At 42.1% G+C, this 20611-nt stretch overlaps 1 protein-coding gene across 1 annotated transcript in view; it reads left to right on the top strand.

The window, feature by feature from the left end:
- Positions 1–20611, top strand: part of LHFPL3 (LHFPL tetraspan subfamily member 3) — a 657269-nt gene that overhangs the window by 629841 nt on the left and 6817 nt on the right. The window contains exon 3 of the mRNA XM_070369658.1: positions 1557–1604. Coding sequence (XP_070225759.1) covers positions 1557–1570 — 14 coding nt within the window. The 3' untranslated portion in view covers positions 1571–1604. The remainder of the gene's footprint in view (positions 1–1556; positions 1605–20611) is intronic.

Raw genomic sequence — 20611 nt, 5'->3', positions numbered from 1 at the left:
CCCTGATGCTTGGAAGGATTGGGGGCAGGAGGAGAAGGGGACAACAGAGGATGAGATGGCTGGATGGCATCACCGACTCGATGGACATGAGTTTGGGTAAACTCCAGGAGCTGGTGATGGACAGGGAGGCCTGGTGTGCTGCGATTCATGGGGTCGCAAAGAGTTGGACATGACTGACTGAACTGATACAGAAAGGAATTATTTCTAATAACTTTATAATAAAGTAAGCTAACTCTATCCCTACTGTGATATATCCTAAAGATAAAAGGAACTATGTCTTAGTTTGCCAGGGCTGCTATGAAAAAATACTGCAGGCTGGGTGGCTTACACAACAGAATTCTCCTACCTCACAGTTCTAGAAGCTAGAAGTCCAAGATCAAGGGGTCAGCAGGATCGGTTTCTTCTGAGGCTCCTCTTCTTGGCGTGTAGATGGCTATTTTCTCCTTCTTCACACAGTCTTCTGTGCAGTCTCTGTCTTAATCTCCTCTTCTTATAACACCACCAGTCATAGGATTAGGACCCACCCTAATGAATTCAACCTTAATTACCCCTGTGAAGACCCTATCTCTAGATATTGTTACTTTCTGAGGTATTTCAGCATATAAATTTGGAGGCACACAGTTCAGCCCATAACAGACTATAAAGAAATTTAAAACTATATTCCATGCTGCAGTGGTAATATTGGTATTGGGGTATGTGTATAGTTTTTAGCCTGAACTAAGCTCCTAGACACCCTGAAGCAAAGATAAACCATACCTGTTTTCCTTTCCAAATTCCTGACCCAAAATATCATGAGCAAAATTTAAAAGTTAAGAGGTACAATGGGGTGGGAGGTGGGAGAGAGGTTCAAGAGTGAGGGGACATACGTGTATCTATAGCTGATTTGTGTTGATGTATGGCAGAAAGCAACACAGCATTGTAAAGCAATTATCCTCCAATTAAAAATAATTAATTTAAGAAATGTAGGTATTTAAGCTGCTGAGCTAAGTGATAATTTGTTACGCAACAATAGTAACAAAAAGAGAAGCCTTTCTTCCGAGATCAGACGAGATCGGGCGCCTTCAGGCTGATACGCCCGGAGGCAAAGAAGCCTTTCTTGTCCTCACGCCCTACAAAGAAAAGCAGTTTTCAGGTAGGTGGTGGGGCCTGAATTCTATCAGTCTTCTAGGTATCATTCTGCCTACCACTTTGCAGGATTAGGGAACACTTTAGGGGAACATGATGTCACAAAAATATAATCAGGGAAGTCCAGAATGTGGAAATCTCTACAGGACAAACAAACTGGCTTTTTCAACAACAACAAAAAAGTTGCAAGAAGAGAAAAAGAAGGGAAATTGGTTGGTTAAAAAACTTGAGAGACAGATCAAGAGGTAAATTTGCCTTGGGAGCATCGGGTCCTGATTCAGACAGACCAAAACAAAAATATTTATTTATGATACAATTGGAAAAATTTGAATGCTAACTGGATATTTTATGTAATTAAAATGATAGTTAATCTTTTCAAGCTTGATAATGTTATTGTAATTATAGTTTGTCCTGTTTTCTTTTGTTTTAAGGGTCTTTATCGTAAAGAGATAGATGCTGAAGATTATGGATGAAATGAGGTAAGGTGTGGGGTTTTTGTCAAAGTAATTGTGTATTTTATGTAATCTGGGGGCACATGGAGTGGTAGGATATAGTTGAAACATAATTGGTCATAGGTTGGTAATGTTTTAAGCAGGGTGATGAGTGTATAGGAGCTTATTTTATGATTTTGTGTTTGAAAATGTCCAGTAATCAAAAGTGTTGTTGATGTTATTGCTTATTTTTTTGAGCAGAAAGCTATCCTTCAAATGTTTGAAGGTACAATTCACTGAAGAAGCATTTCATTCCATATTAATCGAACACTTACTGTGTGCAGGCACTCAGTTAAACTCTGAGGCTGCAGATGTGGATTGGTCACAGTAAGATGTGGATTGGTCACGGTACTACCTCTGAATCTAGTTTTGGTCTAGTGGCAAAGAAAGCCTGTACACAAATGAAGTACAGGACCGAAAACATGCTAAGGATTACAAAAGGAATAGACTGTCTAGAACAGTTTCAAAAGCATTTATCTTTACCGAATCCATTCCCACCCACCCATGGCTTAGATGCTCGACTCAGCATTTACATATGAGTGTTCCAAGGCCTAGCATAATAAAAGTTTGAATGTGTATAGAAAATGTGACCTCAAACTATTTGAAAAACCCTGTGTTACGATATGACTGCAGCTTTTCCAGCATTACAGAGCAGGGGAAACTCCATGTATCTACTGCATGCTTGTCTTAGTCAGCTAGGGTTACCACAGCAAAATACCATACATGGGGTGGCTTAAACAACATTTATTTCTCACTGTTGTGGAGGCTGAAAGTCCAAGATCAAGGTGTCAGCAGATTCAGTTCCTGATGATTGCCTTCTTCCTTGCTCAAAAATAGCAGCCTTCTGGCTGTGTCCTTACGTGGAGAGAAAGCATGAGTGCCTGAGTGTCTCTTCTCTAATCCCATCATGAGGGCCCCAGTCTCAATGCTGCCACCTTAAACTAATGACCTCCTAGAGATTTCATTTCCAAATATCATCACAGGAGTTAGGGCGTCAGCATAGCCATATGGAAGGGAAACAGTCCATAGCAGCAGTCAACTTCAATGTATCTTCAAGGTATAACCCACAGACCCAGCTATAACACCATGACCTGTTGAGCTTTTAAAAATATTCAGTATCAGAAATCTTGGCCCAGATTCAGTAGGTCTAAGTCGAGCCCCAGCATCTGACTTTTTAATAACCTCCTAGTAACTATGGCACCCCACTCCAGTACTCTTGCCTGGAAAATCCCATGGACGGAGGAGCCTGGTGGGCTGCAGTCCATGGGGTCTCTGAGGGTCGGACACGACTGAGCGAGTTCACTTTCACTTTTCACTTTCATGCATTGAAGGAAATGGCAACCCACTCCAGTGTTCTTGCCTGGAGAATCCCAGGGACGGGGGAGCCTGGTGGGCTGCCATCTATGGGGTCGCACAGCGTCAGACATGACTGAAACGACTTAGCAGCAGCAGCAGTAACTATCTCAAGCATCCTAGATGAGAACCACTGACTTGGAAATGGCCTGCCACATGTGGGGGGAGGGGCAACATGAAATTCCATAAGGTCAGTATTTCCATCCCCCAATTTCTACTTTCTAAGTTTTTAAAATTAATTTTTATTGGAATATAGTTGATTTACAATGTTGTATTAGTTTCTACTGTACAAGAAAGTGAATCAGTTATACATATATTCACTCTTTTTAATTTTATTTTTATTGAAATATAGTTGATTTACAATGTTGTGTTAGGTTCTGCTGTACCTGCAGAGTGAATTGGTTATACATATACATATATCCAATCTTTTTTAGATTCTTTTCCCATATAGGTCATTACAGAGTATTGAATAAAGTTCCCTGTGCTGAAACAGTAGGTTCTTATTAGTAATTTATTTTATATATAATAGTGTGTATATGTCAATCCCAGTCTCCCAACTTATCCCTCCTCCCCGCCCCCATTTTCCTCCTTGGTAACCATAAATTTGTGTTCTACATCTGTCACTGTCTATTTCTGTTTTGTAAATAGGTGCATTTGTACCAGTTTTTTAGATTCCACATATAAGCAGTATCATATGATATTTGTCTTTCTCTGTCTGACTCACTTCACTCACTATGACGATCTCTAGGTCCATCCATGTTGCTGTAAATGGCATTATTTTGTTCTTTCTTATGGCTGAGTAGTATTCCATTATATATATGGACCACATCTTCTTTACCATTCCTCTGTAATGGACATTTAGGCAGGTTCCATGTCCTGGCTATTGTGATTGGTGCTGCAGGGAACATCGGGGTGCCTGTATCTTTTTGAATTATGGTTTTCGCCTCATATATGCCCAGGAGTGGGATTGCTGGATCATATGGTAGTCTTAGTTTTTTTTTTTTTAAATATTCTTGAGCTTTTTTTTCTTTGACTCTTAATGAGTTTTATTTTTTAATATTTATTTATTTTTTAGTATTTGTTTGGTTGTGTTGGCTCTTCGTTGCATCTCTCAGGATATTCATTTCAGTGTATTCATTTCAGGATATTCATTTTCAGAGGAAAATATTCATTTTCCTCTCTACTCGTGCACAGGCTCTGCAGTTGTAGCGCAGGCTCTGTGGTTGCAGTGCCCAGGCTCAATTGCCCTATGGCATGTGGGATCTTAGTTCCCCAATTAGGGATTGAAATCATGTCCCCTATATTGCAAGGCAGATTCTTAACCACTGGACCACCAGGGAAGTTCCCATTTTTAGGTTTTTAAGAAACCTGCATACTGTTATTAGCAATATGCAGGTTTCTTAAATTAGCGACTGTCCAATTTACATTCCCACCAACAGTGTAGGAGGGTCCCCTTTTCTCCACACCCTCTCCAGCATATATTGCTTGTAGATTTTTTAAATGATAGCCATTCTGACAGTGTGAGGTGGTACCTTGTAAGTTTAGATTTGCACTTGTCTAATAATTAGTGATGATGTTGAGCATCTTTTCATGTGCCTCTTGGCCATCTGTATGTCTTCTCTGAAGAAATATCTATTTAGATCTTTTGCCCATTTTTTGGTTAGTCCAGCTTGTATCTGCAGTATTTTCTTTGGCTGCAGCACTTCAGAAAGCCACATGATGTTTTGGGGTGGTTTTTTTTTCCTTCCCAGAATGAGAAAACTCTTCTTCAGGACCTTTGCATTTTCTTTCCTCATATTTCAACTTCATTTAACATGTTTGCACCCACCCAAGAAAAAAAAATTTTTTTCTAGACTGTTTCAAGGGATTACACACATGATTTATTAAAATATACATTCCTTGTAAAACCGTGACTTTGCTTTCAGTTCACTAAAATGTGCAACACATTTCATGGGATTAATTTCTAAAACACTTTGGGTCTTGGAATGGGTTTCAAGATGCTACAACTAACTATTGACTAGTCGCAAACTGATTTGCTTAATTTGTTAAAATTTTGCTTCCTCTGCCTTGTGTCACTATTGCCTGCCTGTATGTGAGTTCTTGGCTTCAAACCAGCAGCCTAAAATGATGAGAGTTCTCTGTCCCATGTGTGCCGGGCACAGTGAATGACAGCAAGAAGGAAAATATACATCCCCCACTGTCAGGATTAAAATGCATACGAGGAGAGAAGAAATCAGAAGGGATTATAAAAACAGTGTAAGGCAGTTTATAAAGTAATGACCATGTTCCAAATTTTTCCTTGTTTAGATTCCTTTTAGAATGTGTATTTGTCTGCCAGCTTAATTGACTAGATAAACTGAGTGATTTGTTTTCTTCATTCCTCTGACCAAGCATGGGCTATCAGGGAAGGCAATCTGGCATTTTCCTAAGGCCTGTGAAGATAACTTGAGCTTTGTATAAATTTGCATGAAAGAGAGGGAATAACTGTGATCTGTCACTGAAACTTTTGCACAAAGCTTAGGCGTCATCGGAGTTCTTTATTGAGAGGATTTGACTTCCAGGCCGTGATTGGAATGAGCTGTCGTCAGGGACATTCTCCACCCTCCTCTCCTTTCACTCTCACTTCGGTCATTGCTGTTATGTAAACTCAGTCATTCTTTCCCTTCAAGCTCAAGTTTGCTCATCTGGGCAGTACCTTTTTCCAATGGACCAGCCTTCTGTAACCTCTACAGGGAGCTTTGTCACAAACATGGGTCCTAATTAACGTCATGAACTGGCAGAAGGATACTTAAACTCTTATGTTTAAGAACTCATCTCTTTTTAAGCAACATTTTATAATTCTCAGACTCTGAGAATGGAAAATCATACCACAGGCCTCAGAAACAGGCGATTGAGAGCTGGCTAGTGAGTGTTTCCTTTGTTTTGAATAGCTAGCTGTTCTCACCATTTCAAAGCACTGACTCCAGTTCTCGGCACTTCCTTCTTGGAATCTGCCAAATGCACTGCATTGTGGGGCAGCATGCTCTGGATCTTTGGTCCTGGGGTCCAGCTCTGATACTGTACACATTTGATTTTACACCCTCTGTGTCCTCCTCTTATTCAGTCAGGACATAGACATAAAATGCCTATTTCATATTTACTGAATTCTCCTTGGGAAGAGAATTACAAGAGGTAAGAGAACTAATTTCCCAAGAAACACATCTTAAAGGGTACAGCTGGACTCCAGGAAGTTTGCCACCTGGCCCGCTGGACAGAACTGTTCAGCAGGCTCTTCATGTGATCACAAGTACCTTGTCTACTAAACACCCCTTGAGATTTCTTTTGACTGTAAGTCAGATTTACACGGAATCCAGGATTTCTGCCTGCTTAGTGCTGCTAGAAATTCAGAACCTGACTTTCCTACTGCTTAATGCTTATTTGCCTATTGTACTGAAATGAGCAATGTGACTGGTATCTCTGGGAAGTGAGGTTTTGGTCTAATTATCATGACAAGATCTAAGCTAATTTTATGTTTGTAAAAATTGGTCATAACCGCATACTGTATGATTCCATTTAATGAAATGTCCAGAAGAGGTAAATCCATAAGGTACAAAAAGTAGATTAGTGGCTGCCTGGGATCTGGGAAGTTTGGGGGGGAAAGAAGCAATCAGAGTGGCTGTTTACGGGTATGGGGTTTGTTTGGGGGATGATGAAATGTTCCAAATTCTTCATGGTGATGGTTGCACAACTCTGTGATTATACTAAAAACCATTGAGTCATACATTTTAAATGGGTGAATGGTATGAAATGTGAATTGTATCTCAATAAAACAGGAAATATACAGGCAGCATCAGGGAGGGTGTGTACACAAAGTGTTCCAGTGAAGGAGACAAGTCACCATCTGTCCCTGTAGGAGTAGTCTGGTCTCTGACTCTGTTTACTCTGACTATATATACACTTTCTATTTGGGGCCTTTTTATAATCTTATTACAGTCAGTAAGCAAGAGTTAAGAACCACAGTGAGGCCTTGGTTACAGCTTTTCTTTGTTTTCCATCAGCGGTAAACATGACTAATGTCCCCATAGCTAACTCAACAACATACATGGAATCAGGAAGTTTTGTGCTCACACCACGGGCTGCTGGGGCTGACCAGCTGGAGATGTATCTCCTTAGAGAGACAGTGGTTGTTTAAACTTGGGCTCCAGAGCCAGGATGTTGGTGAAGGGTGGGAAATACCTGGGGGTGAAGGCTGCTGTGGAAGGAAACCCAAGAGCAGAGAGAGTTCTCTTTCTTGGTCTGGACACAGAGGCTGGGAATTGATGAGGAGAGTAGATTTTGAGCTCAGTATCCCTCTAACTATCTTCTAGTCCAGCACGCCTTCTTCTACCTCAAACCCCCCGTCACTGACCTCCAAGGGAAACAATACCAGGTCAGGGACACAGGAAGCTGCGTGGAGGGTACCTACGATGAAGTGACTGCACCAGAGAAAGGGTGCAGCTGGAACAGAGTATGAGACAGCTCCCTCCTGTCACTTAGTAAAAAGGGTTTGTGATGGTTAATTTTATGTGTCAACTTGGCTGGGACACAGTGCCCAGATATTTGGTCCAATATTATTCTGTATATTTCTGCGAGGATGTTTTTGGATGAGGTGTACATTAAATCAGTGGACTTTAGATAAAGCAGATTGTCCTCTGTGATGTGGGTGGACCTCATCGGATCAGTCAAAAGCTTAAATAGCACAAAAGGCTGACCTTCCCAAAGCAAGAGCGCATTCTGCCAGCAGGCTGCCTTACCCCTGCATCTGTAGCATCAGCTATCCCTGGCTTGCTAGCAGAACCTGTGGATATAAACCACAACTGTTTCCTGAGTCTCCAGCCTGCTGCTGGCCTCTGCCATCAGATTTTGGACATCCAGGCTTCCACAATGGCATGCACCAATTCTTTAAAATAAATGTCCTTCACTATATATACAGATCCTCTTAGTTCCATTTCTCTGAACACCCTGACTGACGCAGGCCCATAGTACTCTCTCTTTAGGCGTGACACTTGAAGCAGAACAGAAGTACCACTTTGATCTCACCAACAGGAGATTAGCAGATGGCAGACCAGGGACAGGAGCTTCCTGAGTGGGAGCTGAGGCCTCAGTGCAGTGGCTCAGTGAGCACCGCTGGTGAGAGAGCCACCTGAGAAACGCTCATGGTGCCTCCACCTAGAGAAGACGTGCTAGAACACCAACCTTCTGAGCTGTACCCGTGGCTGGTCTTACCCCTGGAAAAACTAGAGTGGGTTCAACTGAAATACTAAAGCATCTCCTGCCTGCCAAGCTGGAATCTTCATGTTGAAAACTTCTTATAGGGAGAGTCAGTCCAGGTTGACTCTACAGGCTTGGAATGGGTCATTTTGAATTTCTGTTTATTTTCGACAAAGCTAATCAAATGCTCATTAGGCACGGGCAGCAACAGAAATCTCCACGTTCAGCTTCTTGAGCCGCCTTCAGACAGTGGAGGCTCCCCTAGCAAATAACAAACAGCAACTCTGTGAAGTCCTCGTGTGCTGGGACAATGCTTGGCAATCAGCAGGGGCTCATATCCTGAAATAAATAAATGACATCCATTTAGTCACGCTTGCTGCAGACTGTGAACTTCTTTGAAACATACAGACACATGGACACTCTGAAAGGAGTCACGCTGGTAAAAAAGATGGCAAGAGAAAGGGGCTTGGTATTCAGGAGAAAAGGAAGGGAGCTGCACACGGGCAGTTACACAAAGGAAGGTGTGGAGGAGGAAACAAGGAAGCAGGAGCAAGGCAAAGGCCATGGCCAGCTGAAACAGGAAAGTCAGCCAGAATGCACACTGCTTGGTCTTTGAAGACGTTTCCTTCAAGTCCCACCCTGCTGCGAAGCCTAAGAAAGCCGGGATGGTGAAGATTTTTGCCTGGGAGCCTCTCAGACACATGCTGTCCTGTTGCTCCTTTGGCACACTGCGTGGTTTTCTGGAATCATAAACATTTCTGTACAAATGTCCTGATTCTCCACTTAAAATAAAGGCAGGCCCCCTCGGCCCTCGTTTTTGGAGTAGTATACTCTTAGTACAGAAATATGTACCAAACTAGGATTTAAGCACAAAACGAATTAGGAAAGTTGGTACTTATAAAATAGTTTGCAGTACTGAAGGAACAGGCTTCTGGGCTGGTGCCTTCTGCAGTGACTCCCTGAAAACCCAGAGAACTGACCCCCACCCAGAAAGCACCCCAGGAGCTATAATCTCTGCCCAACTTAGGAGGGTGGGGGACCGGGTGCTGTCCCTGCAGCTACTGAGTTCATGAACACATTACAGTTGCTATACTTGAGAAATGTGGAAGTTAGATCAGGAACCCCCTGCTGCTAGCAACATGAAGCTTGACCAAGCAAATGCAGAGAATGTTTTAAAAACATTAAAAAAAAAAAAAATCCCGCCATTAGTAACAATAATGCGGACCACTTTTCTATGCTTTCTGTATTTGGAAGAGTAGTGCTTAAGTGGTTGAAAAACCTGACTCTTGGATGGTGCAAAGTAATTTTTTCTTTACCCTTGGAATCTTTCATCTGTCTCCACCAAGTATATCTTGGAGGACAAAAGGGAGCAAGCCCTTCTCTCTTCTCTTCCTCTCCCTCCTGAACCCTTGAGTCACCCGTCAGCTCTCTGCCCCCTCAGGGTCTTGCTTCTCCCCTCCCTCTGTTCCTGGCTGGCAGGATGTGGCCCTATCCAGGCTTCTCCCAAGTGGAAGGGCTTAACCTACTACTTCTGGACACTTCTGGACACTGAGCCATGCACATCTGATACCTCATTTAACCCTCACAACAATCCTGCAGAACGGTGTGTTATTCTCATTTCACCGATGAGATGGACGGTCAGAGAGGTCACACTGCTAGGAGTTGGTAGATCCAGGATTTGAGCCCAGCTTTGTCTGGCTCCTGATCCTGGGCCCTTCCCACATCATTAGATTTTGTGTCATTTTGCATCCCCTGCCCATAGGACAGAGGCCTTCCAAAAGAGCCCTGCAGTCACTCCAGGTGCGTGCACTGAAGGGACCCCATGGAAGGTGCTGGTCTCCAGGCCAAAGCTTTCTGGGACCCATCACTCATAGTAGGGGCTGTTGGACCTCTGTTTCCACCCTGGGGACTCCTTCCCTGGACACATCTTCATTTCTGGCACATTCTTTTTGAAAATGAACTTGGTGGGAACTTATGGTTTCACTCCCCAAAAGTCCACAAAATTCCAAGCAAACCCCAAATCTTGTAGGTTGCAAGGAGTAAGTATGTTATTTTTGGCAGAAATAATTGTACTTTTGGCAGTAAGCTTCTAAAAACATAATAAAAGTACTTTTTAACATCCTGTTTTTTTCTTCCTTTTGTTGATTTTTGAGCATTTCTTCCCAAGCAAAGAGTTATGCAACAAGGTTTCCAAATTGCCAAACTTTTGTTTTATTGGTAGTTTTATTGGTTCCTTTTCTATGTTTCCTTGCATCTTATCTGCTTTGAACTTTAACCTAGGAATTGAAGTGACCATAAAGCATGCAGAGAATGGCCTAGAGACTACATGGGGCTGGATAAGTTTCCTGGAGCAAAGTGAAAGCTCTGAAAAGCTAATTGCAGACAGTAAAGGTCATCCTTGATCCCCTGGCCATTACCAGGCAAGCCTTGAGCCTAGGAATATGGATGTCTATGATAAATGGTCCTTGCTCTTCCTGCACCAAAAATTTCAGATCCCTGTGTCTTCGGGGGGGTTTCAGAAACATCCATTCCCCATTTCCCATGAAAGCCAATCTGGTGCAGGTGTTAGGAGTATGGTTAGGAAATAGACAGCTTCATCCAGATCCTGGCTCTGCCACTTCCTAGCTGTGTGATCTTGTGCAAGTTACTTGATCTCTCTGTGGCTCAATCTCTTTACAGTTAAATGACAATGATAAAGCGTCTATTTCATAGGGTTGTTATGGGAGTTGAAAAAGGTAATACTACATATAAAATGTCCTGACCCTGCCATTAACTAGTTGTTGATGTGGGACGTCTCACTTCAGTTCTCTGAGGCTCAGCTCTGAATAGTAAAAGTAAAGGCCTGGGCTCAAACCCTAGGATTTGGAGCTTCCTAGATCCTGGGGAAACCTACACAGGCCCCAGAGAGTAGATGGATAACCACACTTAGGTGTAAAGCTCAGTCATTGTGAACAAGCCATGTCAGCTGGTGGTGAAGCCAGCTTACGTAACAGAAACATAAACGAGAGGGGCAAAGACATCAGTTTTCTAATGGATGGTATCCAAGGCCTACTGCGAGGCATAGCTGAGATGCTGCACAGCCCAGAGGGGTGCCTCCCTTCAACAAACATTCAGCGTGTGGGGATGATGTAATGACAAAGTGAATGTTGAGAACCATTGACCTGCGGGTAAGAGTACTTATCTGGTGTGATATGCTGATTTAGGATAAGAAATAGATATCTGATCTTTGTCCCTGTTCCTGGCATAATGCTCCAGAGCCCCTTCGAGTTTCTTAAATGATGAGAGTGATAAAGGTGGCTTTTTCAAAGAGATGATTTTTGGACCCCACCTGACGATGGGGGCTTCCTACCAGGAGAACCAACAACATGATTAGAGAGAACTTTCAGTCACATGCCCTTGACCTAAGGGGAGGGGAGAAGGACTGGAGACTGAACTCAGTCACCAGTGATCAGTGATTTAATCAATCATGCTTAAGTAATGAAGCCTCCAGAAAAAGCTAAGGGGATGATAGAGGATGAGATGATTGGATGGTATCACCGAATCTCAATGGACATGAGTTTGAGCAAACTCTGGGAGATAATAAAGGACAGGGAAGCCTGGCGTGCTGCAGCCCATGGGGTTGCAAAGCGTCTGACGTGACTTAGTGACTGAACAAGGAAAAGCTAAGAAGACGGGCTTAGGGGAGTTTCCGGGCTGGAGAACAGGTGGAGACTTGAGGAGAGTGGCGTGCTCTCTGTGTCCTTTCCCCCTGCCTGGCCCAATGCAGCTCTTTCATCTGGCAGTTCCTGAGTTACAGAGTAAACTATTAATCTGGAAAGTAAAATGTTTCTGTGTTTCATGAGCCACTGTAGTAAATTAATGGATCGCAAGGAAGAAGTTGGTGGAACCTCAAATCTATGACCAGAAGCACAGGTGACAACTGTTCCTGACTGTATCTGAAGTGGGGTGGGGTGTGAATTTTCATAGGACTGAGCCCTTAGCCTGTGGGATTTGATGCTCTCCAGATAGATAGTGTCAGAGTTGAGTTGAACTATAGGACACCCAGTTGGTGCCTTAAAATTGCTTGGTGTGTGGCAAAACCCACATGTTGGAATTGGGAGCAGAAATATACCTGGCATCAGAAAGATCTAGGTTCACATTCCAGCTGTGCTATTTATTCTTTGGGTGACCTTGAGCAAGTCACTTAACCTCTCCTAGTGTTGGTTTCTCCAAGTGCTATAGTCATTATTAAGTAAGTATATTAAACACCTATGACAGTTTCTGAGAGAAACTGTGTTTTTTTTTTAATTTTTGGCTCTGCTGGATCTTTGTTGCTGTGCATGGGCTTTCTCTAGTTGTATTGAGTGAGGGCTACTCTCGAGTTGTGGTACGCAGATTTCTTGCACAGTGGCTTTTCTTGTTTTGGAGCACAAGGTCTGGGGCACATGGGCTTCAGCTGTTGCAGCTCGCGGGCTTAGTTGCTCTGTGGCATGTGGGATCTTAGTTCCCAGACTAGCAATCCCTTATCCCCTGCATTGGCCAGCAGATTTTCTTTAACCACCAGCCACCAGGGAAGTCCTGAGACTAATCTTTTTACTAATAACTATCATTGATTACTATTACCATCACCTACATTTTAGCATCATCAGCAGGTAGGAGGAGGGAGGCAAAGGGCGAACTTTGTCAGTTAGACTGGCTCTGGAAAAGGTACTCAGGTGGGCTCAGTAGATAAGGCAAGCTAGAATTTGGAGGGTTTGTCATTGTTGTCGTTAATTAATTTGGCTGTGTGAGGTCTTAGTTGTGGCAGGCAGGGTCTTTTAGTTCTGGTATGTAGGATCTAGTTCTCTGATCAGAGGTAGAACCCTGGGAGCGATTGCGTCGGGGACATAGAGTCTTAGACACTGGATCACCACGGAAGTCCCCAAACTAGGATTTGGTCCAGGCAGCCATCAGTATCTTCAGGGGAAATGACTGTATCTGGTTCTTGAGCAACTGACTCATTCCCTGCAGAGTCCCAGCCCATGTGAACTGTGGGAGGGTGGATAGGAAGGCATATAGCTGGCAAAGAGCAAGACGGAGTAACCTCTAAGGGGCAGGTCTTCAGTCCTAATGAAGAGAATTGAGGAACCAGGGCAGCATAACCAACTAGGTCACTGCAGGATGAACATCCAGCAGAGGAAGGAAGGGGAGGAAAAGCTATGATCTGGGTGACCACCCAGATGCTCAGAGTTCTGCCTCACTGATCATGGCCACCAGTGACTCTGGCACTCAGCACAGCTCCTAGCAATGTGATCACCTGGTGCCCAGGGAGGCGAGTGGTCAGTATATGGCGCACTGAGGGAGATAGGAGTAAGGAGAACATTCCTGAACAGTGACAAGGGCCCAAACCTGGAAGAAAACGACTGTTCTTATCTGCCTAGGATGCACGTGTAGTTTTTTTCTTAGAAAAGAGAGCTCCTGGGTCTATCCCAGCTGTCTACTCAGTTTTTTAACAACTGCTGAAGCAAAATGAAATGGACAGGCTGGAGGGTAAGAATAAATAAAATTACTTGACCTAAAGATTTGGTGGAATTTCCCCAAATAGTTTACCAAATATGAAATGTTTTAGGCTCAGACTGGGATTTTTTTGTTTCTTTTTAATTTAGAAGCTTGAATACTTGAGCCTGTTATAAACTGTGTTACCAGAAGTCTGGAAGTTTATACTTCAAGTTCCCTGTTACTCACTTGTTTGTAATCATGCACTCACTACTTATGAGGGGAAAAAAAATAAATCTGGGATAGATGCAGGTTTTCTAAAGCCCTTCATTTTTTTTTTTTTTTAAAAAAACCTGCTCCTAAGATTTTCATTTACTTTAATGTCTGTTTATAGTACAGTTGCAAATACCTTTTGCTCCTCTACAGATCACCGCATGATTTTGGCCTCAGCTTTGTTTGAACTTACTGGGATTTCTTGTTTATGCTGCCTGTGAGCCAAGTGTCTATATAAGGCCCACTCAACTCCAGCTGTGTGTTGTTGGATTTCATCTACACTTCAACTTTGAAACAAGTTTCCTAAATGAATTAGTTTTGTCTCCTTGCTAATGAAATTATCACCAGCAGCAACACCAACACCATTTACTTTTATTTATTCATTTTTCTAAGAGGAAATGCTTCAGTCTCTGGATTGAAAAAGGAGAAAAGTTGGCTTATATTTTTATATATTGAAATCTTTTCAGTGAAGACTCTAGACTTGACTTTTTTTTCTTTTAGCTGAGTTCATGATCATCATCTAATTTAATAATACTAATTTATTATACTTCTTATAACTGTATCTGAAATATCTTCCAACTCCCTCTGGAAGAAAAATTTCAACTTAGGTATAGGATCTGAGAAGACAGTTTGGAGACAAATGAGTCAAGATTATTTTTTGTGGATTTCATCAAACCCGATTTTAAAAATATGGTGCTATTAAGCTGTTTTTTAGATCAATAATTATGTGGGCCTAAAGTTTTACATAAATAAGTAAGCAGAATTTATATTTTCATTTAGCAGTGCATAGGTTTTTATTACCTATTAATGGAGTACAAAGTGCTCTTGGTAGTTATTTTGGTTTCAAGTTAGCTTCATATCTTCATGATCTTTATTAGATTTAACTGGCCTAAAACCAGCTAGAAAAAAAATCCATTAGAGCTCTAATTGATTGATTTCACATTTGCCGAATCAGAAGCTTTTATAAAGATCTAGTCTATCAGTCAATAATGTCTTGGTCTCAGCATTTTCATAGTTGTAACTTTATACCTTGTCATTGTAAAGAGATCCTCTTTTGGTACTGTTAGAAATAATTTTGGTTTGGAAGTGAATATTGGTAGATTTATTCTTAGTTACTGAGTTTCATTTGCAAACAATTTAAAAAGTGAATGAGAATTTTTTAATGTAGGTAGGTGTTTTCTTCAAGTCGTCATAAAAACATGTTTAAAATAGCATTTCCAGCTCAACAATGAGAGTCGTCCCAGATCAGGGATAATCACCGTTTATATTCTGTGCTCCTGAGGTCTACTTAAAAAACAGCATGATACACATATTGTAAAGGACAGAATCCTAAATTGTGTGTTAGTGTGTGTACTTGCATGTATATATAGCGGTCAGGAAGTAGTTTGGGGGCACAAGAAATCTGAGAAACTCTAAAGATATGGAATTATAGTAAACATGCCAGAGAGGGAAAGGGAGAAAAAGGTGAACTAAGAAAATCCTGATAGTATTATTTCATTCTGTTCAGTGTTGGTAGAATGCTAAAAAAGTTTTCTATTACATTCAACTAAGAAGGATCAATTAAAGACTGGAGAAGTGTTAGTTGAATAGTCAAATGCTAGGCAGGGAAAAGTAATGTCGCCAGAAATTACTCCTGCAAGTTTCAGTAGAAGGTTGCAGAACAATAAGCCTTTGTTAATCCCATACTGGTTTATTCAAATAGTGTGTAATTCAAAGCAATTGCTGCTCCCCAGGCAGGAATTACAATTGCTACATTGGAAGGGAGAATAATGTGTCATTCCAAGGGGAAATCAGGCCTGGAAAAGACCTCTTGGTTGAAGAACCTCATGTGTCCCAAAACAGCTTCAAAGCAGGCCAAGTAAAACAGACCGACTGCGAACCACCCTGTGAAGTCAGCTGGCCTCAAACTGAGCTGTATTTCCCTTGCTTCTCTGCTGCTCTCATTTTTGGTGGATGGCAAGATGTCCCCAGAGCAAGGAGCAAGAGTGGAGGGGAGGCAGAGAAATTCTAGTACTGGATAAGCTATTACATAGAAAGTGACTCCTTGTCCCCCAGCAAGGACATACAAAATCGTTTAAGAGAACTCCATCATCCATGTATGGGCTTTATGTATATTTAATTGCTCCCCTGGCATAAAAACATTGGACAAGAGTCAGACATGAGTCAACTGCAAGAGGAGGCTTGAATCATATTTTGAACAATTTTGGTCAACAATCCTTCAGAGAACAATCTTCCAGTTTTATGGTGTCATGTTTGTGGAATTAAATGTGAACAGCTTAAAATTCCATGACTTTTAAAAAGTCAGCTTTGATTCCAGTGATTGATGTGTCCATGCTTCAGGGACACCAAGCTAAGTCAGGCCCCCAACAACCTTTGGTGAGGCTATGCTAATCGATCAGGTCTTGTGAACTGGCTAATTAGGCAAATTAATAGGCAATACCAGCAAAACCCTCATGAAGAACACTCCTTAAATGGGGTGGTCCATCTGTGACCTGAAACTGCTTGTTAGGCACTCAGGAAATCCACAAGGAAGACCCAGAGATGGTACATCTCAGTGGATTCGGATTCAAACAGTTCTTCCATGGTCTGGGATTCTGAACTGTTGCTACGTGTTCCAGCACGCACTCAGCTTTCAGTGCTACTAAGGCAGAGGCACTGAACGCTTGCCAAATATCCGCATGCTTCCGCATCAGTCACAGCCCCTCTGTAGTGTGCCCTGTCCAACCACTGGGACAGAAGTAAATGGTGTCACTTCCAGGCTGTGCACAGGAGAGCACACACGTGTGCCTTCTCCAAGCATCCTCTTCCTCTCCTGCCACGATGGTGAAAGCCCAAGACTCCAAATGTCAGAGCTTGTATCAGCCAGGGCTGTTGAGCAGGATTCCCTAGTGTGTACCTCCCGCTCTCCTCCTAGCCTGCATCAGTCACATAAAAAAAGCAAGAATAAACTTTAATTGTGTTGAGCCAGGATTCTGGGTTTAGCTGGTTACTACAGCATAGTCTAAGCTAATACAGCTGCTTTTCTAGATCTTTGTAAAAAAAAAAAAACGAAAACAAAAAACCGAAAATCCATCTGGAGAAGGGATGAGCAATCTGAGTGGTGCCATGCTTGAACCAACCTAGGAGGCTCTGCCAGGTTGCCTTTGTATCATGTGCTCCCAAAGTTATTCTACTCTGTGACCTGTGGCTGTTCCTGCAGGGTGTGTTGCAGGAGGAAGTGAGGAAGAGCCTGGTCAGTTGAGGGGATGATATGGGTCAGTTCCCTTCTGATGGTTTCTCTTCTGATTCACCAACCCCCTCTTGGGATTTTAGGCTTGCTAAACATATGGTTCAAATCAGTGAAATTATTCATTGTGGTTTTCATTTGAGTGAGCTAGTTTCCGCTCCTAAGAAGGGTCTTAACAAAACAGGAAGTTTTTCTTGGATCTAGAAATGGAACTCTGCCTTCTGACATGAGTTTTTACCAACTTCTGCAAATCTCAATTTTCCTACTTCCCTGTTAAGAGGGTGGGGCAAATGGAAGAGAAGAGATGTAACCAGAAAATGCTGATTTGTCAGTAGTTAAGAGTTAGGGCTGACTGGGTTTGGGGAGCAGGGGGTGGGGTGGGGGTGTGGCTGGGAGAATGGCAGCCTGTCCAAAGATCACCTCCTCCCAAATGACCACTTAATCTCCTACCTCTTCAATCACTTCAGCCTTGACAAAGAAGAATGAAGAGAGAAGTGAAGGACCAAGGAACATTATGATAGTGGTCACCCCTTGATAATAACCTTTGACTTGTGTGACCCAGTGGACATTCCTCGAAACATTCTGATATGCCTCACCCACTAGATTCTGCTACATGGAGGCAGAGAACACATTTTAGTACCCACCACATGGAGGGTACCCAAGAGTGCTTGCAGGAATACAGGAGGGAATACTTGATTCTCATAACTATTTTTATAGTGAGATAATCACTACAGTGATTTGAATGAGAAAATCAAACATAATTCTATTTTATGTATGGAAAAATGGAAACATTAAGAATATGTTACTTGCTCAGTCATGCAGGGTCAATTAAAAAGTGGAACTACAATTCAAGTCTCCCAATTTCTGTTTTAATTGTTTAACCAGTTAAAAGTCCTCTCCCCACCCCATATAACCATACAGACCATTTATCATCACTGCCATCATGTAAATTACCATCCAGAGATTCTATGTAATTTATGTCTACAAAAGACATCAAGATCCTAGTATCATTATCACTAGGGCATAGTCTTACAATGCCAGTTCTTAAGTCCTTACTCTTTTACTTATTGTCCCAAGAACAAACATATACCTATGCTATCTAAAAAACAACAGAGAAGGTAATACTGCCTCTAGTTTTCAGTGTTTTCTGTGTATAGGGAATTTAGTTGGCTTCTAGTTCAACATTTTGAATTATTAATCAAGTAGATTTGGAGTGGGAAACCACAGGAAGGGAATCATGGCAGAAAATGCTACTTGCCCTACTGTCTGAACTTGTTTTTTTATGTGAACTTGTATTTTTTTATTTAGGTCTTACATTCGGCACGTGGGACCTTTAGCTGCAGCATGTGAGATCTAGTGCCCTGACCCAAGAATTGAACCCAGGCCCCTTACACTGGAAGCACCAAGTCTTAGCCACTGAACCACCAGAGAAGTCCCTCAACTTTTCTCTGTTGGTTGTTGAACCTATATCCTAAGGAATACAGATCTAAACATTTAGTAGAACAGTGCTCAGGCTTCCTGATCCTGAAGACAAATGTACTTTGGGAAGAACATACAATTGAGTTTGTCAAGCTTTCTTTTGATTATGGGCACAAGGACTCTTTTCTACCCTGGTGATCAAGAGTGGGTCCTTAGTCCAGAACATGGTAGTTACATCATAAGTATGATTAAATACAGATGCAGAAATTTATCTGGTATTTTCAGCAGATCATATATACTTGGGTTCTCTCACTTTCCAGTTCTCTCTACCTGATACTAACCAACTCATCCCTGCCTTTATTCCATCCTTCCACCACCACCACCCACTTCTGCCACCCCAGTTCAGAACTTGTGTATATGGTGCCAGGATTTTGTTTAGGACAACTGCTCAAATGAGCCTTCTTGCCATCTGTCACTTAATATACATTCAAATTGGAAATTTGGAATTTCCAATTCAAATTGGAAATATTGGAAATTAATCAGGATAAACTGACAAAGGATAAACCATGGAGCAGCAACTTGAAAGAAATAGAGCTTTTTTGATTTCTCTTATGGGGACACAAAATATGCTTATCTTCCAAGCTGAGACTCTAGTCTGTGACCTTCCTGGGTCATCTCTGGAAGCCCCTTTATACTCTGTAGCCAGAATCTCAGAGAGAGGTTGCTAAAGTCCCCCAATCCAAGTTAACTAGCAGCTCTGGTCTGTTCTTGGACATTTGTAACTTATCCAGGCTCCTCTAGATTAAAATGCCTGAATGAATATTGGAGACATTTCATGGTTGTGTTTTGAGAATTCCCTCACAACTTGGAAGATTATTCTCTTAATACCATAAAGCATTTCCCCCATTTTCCAAGTAAGGAGTGTAAAAAGTCACACAGCAGCATCAGGATTTAAACCTTTCATCCTCTAAGGCCAAAGCCCATTTTGTTTCCACCCCTCACTAAGCAGAGTTGGTCCAAAGGGTGGAAAAGTCATTTGACAGCATTCTAGCCCCTTCAGGATCTTCCCTGGGTAGCTTTATTTGCTGTAAATAGTTGTAGATTTCCAGAACCACAGACACACCCATATAAAAATGTTAATGACTAAAATGCCCTGTAAAACCAATAGAAATGAACAGTGTATTGATATCGCACTGGAATTCTGTCTCCTGCTTCCCTCCACCAGCACATATAATTGAGAATGAACAGGATTTTATTTTTCTTAAATTTATAGTCAGATCTCTCAAATCTGATCCCCTCTATCATTTTGTGAACTTCTCATTATGGAAAAAATGATGGTGAGTGATAATGCTTTAAGCTACTTTTCAAATAATGTAAAGTCTGTTCTCCTAAGGAAGAAACTGAGGCTTGTTTAAAAGAGAACTTTTCCAGGCCCCCAGGCTCTGCTGAAATTCTTGTAGAGGACATACATGTGGGCTTATGCTTTCTAAAAGATCCAGAAACTAGCTTCTGGTGAAGTGCCCTGCTGGAACAGCAGGCTTTAGAAAACCACCAAAATCCCACTGGGATAAAAGAGGTTCATTTGTTTTCAACTTGTGGCCCTTCTACATTCCAGGAGGCCCATCCCCCGGGCCTGTGTCTATGGCTGATTCATAACCTTGCACCCACACAAGTCTAGGCATTCACTGGGATCCTAACAAAGAGGTTAAGGTGTAAACCTGGAGGAAGTTTTTAAGGACCAGAGGGAGTTGGGAGTGAGGGGAAGATGGGAGAAAAGGTAAAAGAGGAAAAGCAATTACATGATCGTATACTTGCCCCAAGCAAATGAGCACATATGTTGGGGAGGCCTGGCTGATTGAAGGGCTGCTGAATGTGGTTTCGATAGCCAAGACCCTGCCTTTGATTCTGCAGTATGGCTTCCAGTGAGAGAGCTCACTGCCCAGCGTGGGGTGACCAGGCTGATCCGATTGTGAACACCTCTCCCCATCATCGAGTTTATTTTATATGCTTGCATGGCCAGATCTGTGTTCCCAGCTATAAG

Source organism: Bos mutus, chromosome 4, assembly GCF_027580195.1.
Source record: "Bos mutus isolate GX-2022 chromosome 4, NWIPB_WYAK_1.1, whole genome shotgun sequence".
Classification (NCBI taxonomy): domain Eukaryota; kingdom Metazoa; phylum Chordata; class Mammalia; order Artiodactyla; family Bovidae; genus Bos; species Bos mutus.
The sequence above is the reverse complement of the archived record's forward strand: the minus strand, read 5'-3'. Positions and strand labels throughout refer to the sequence as shown.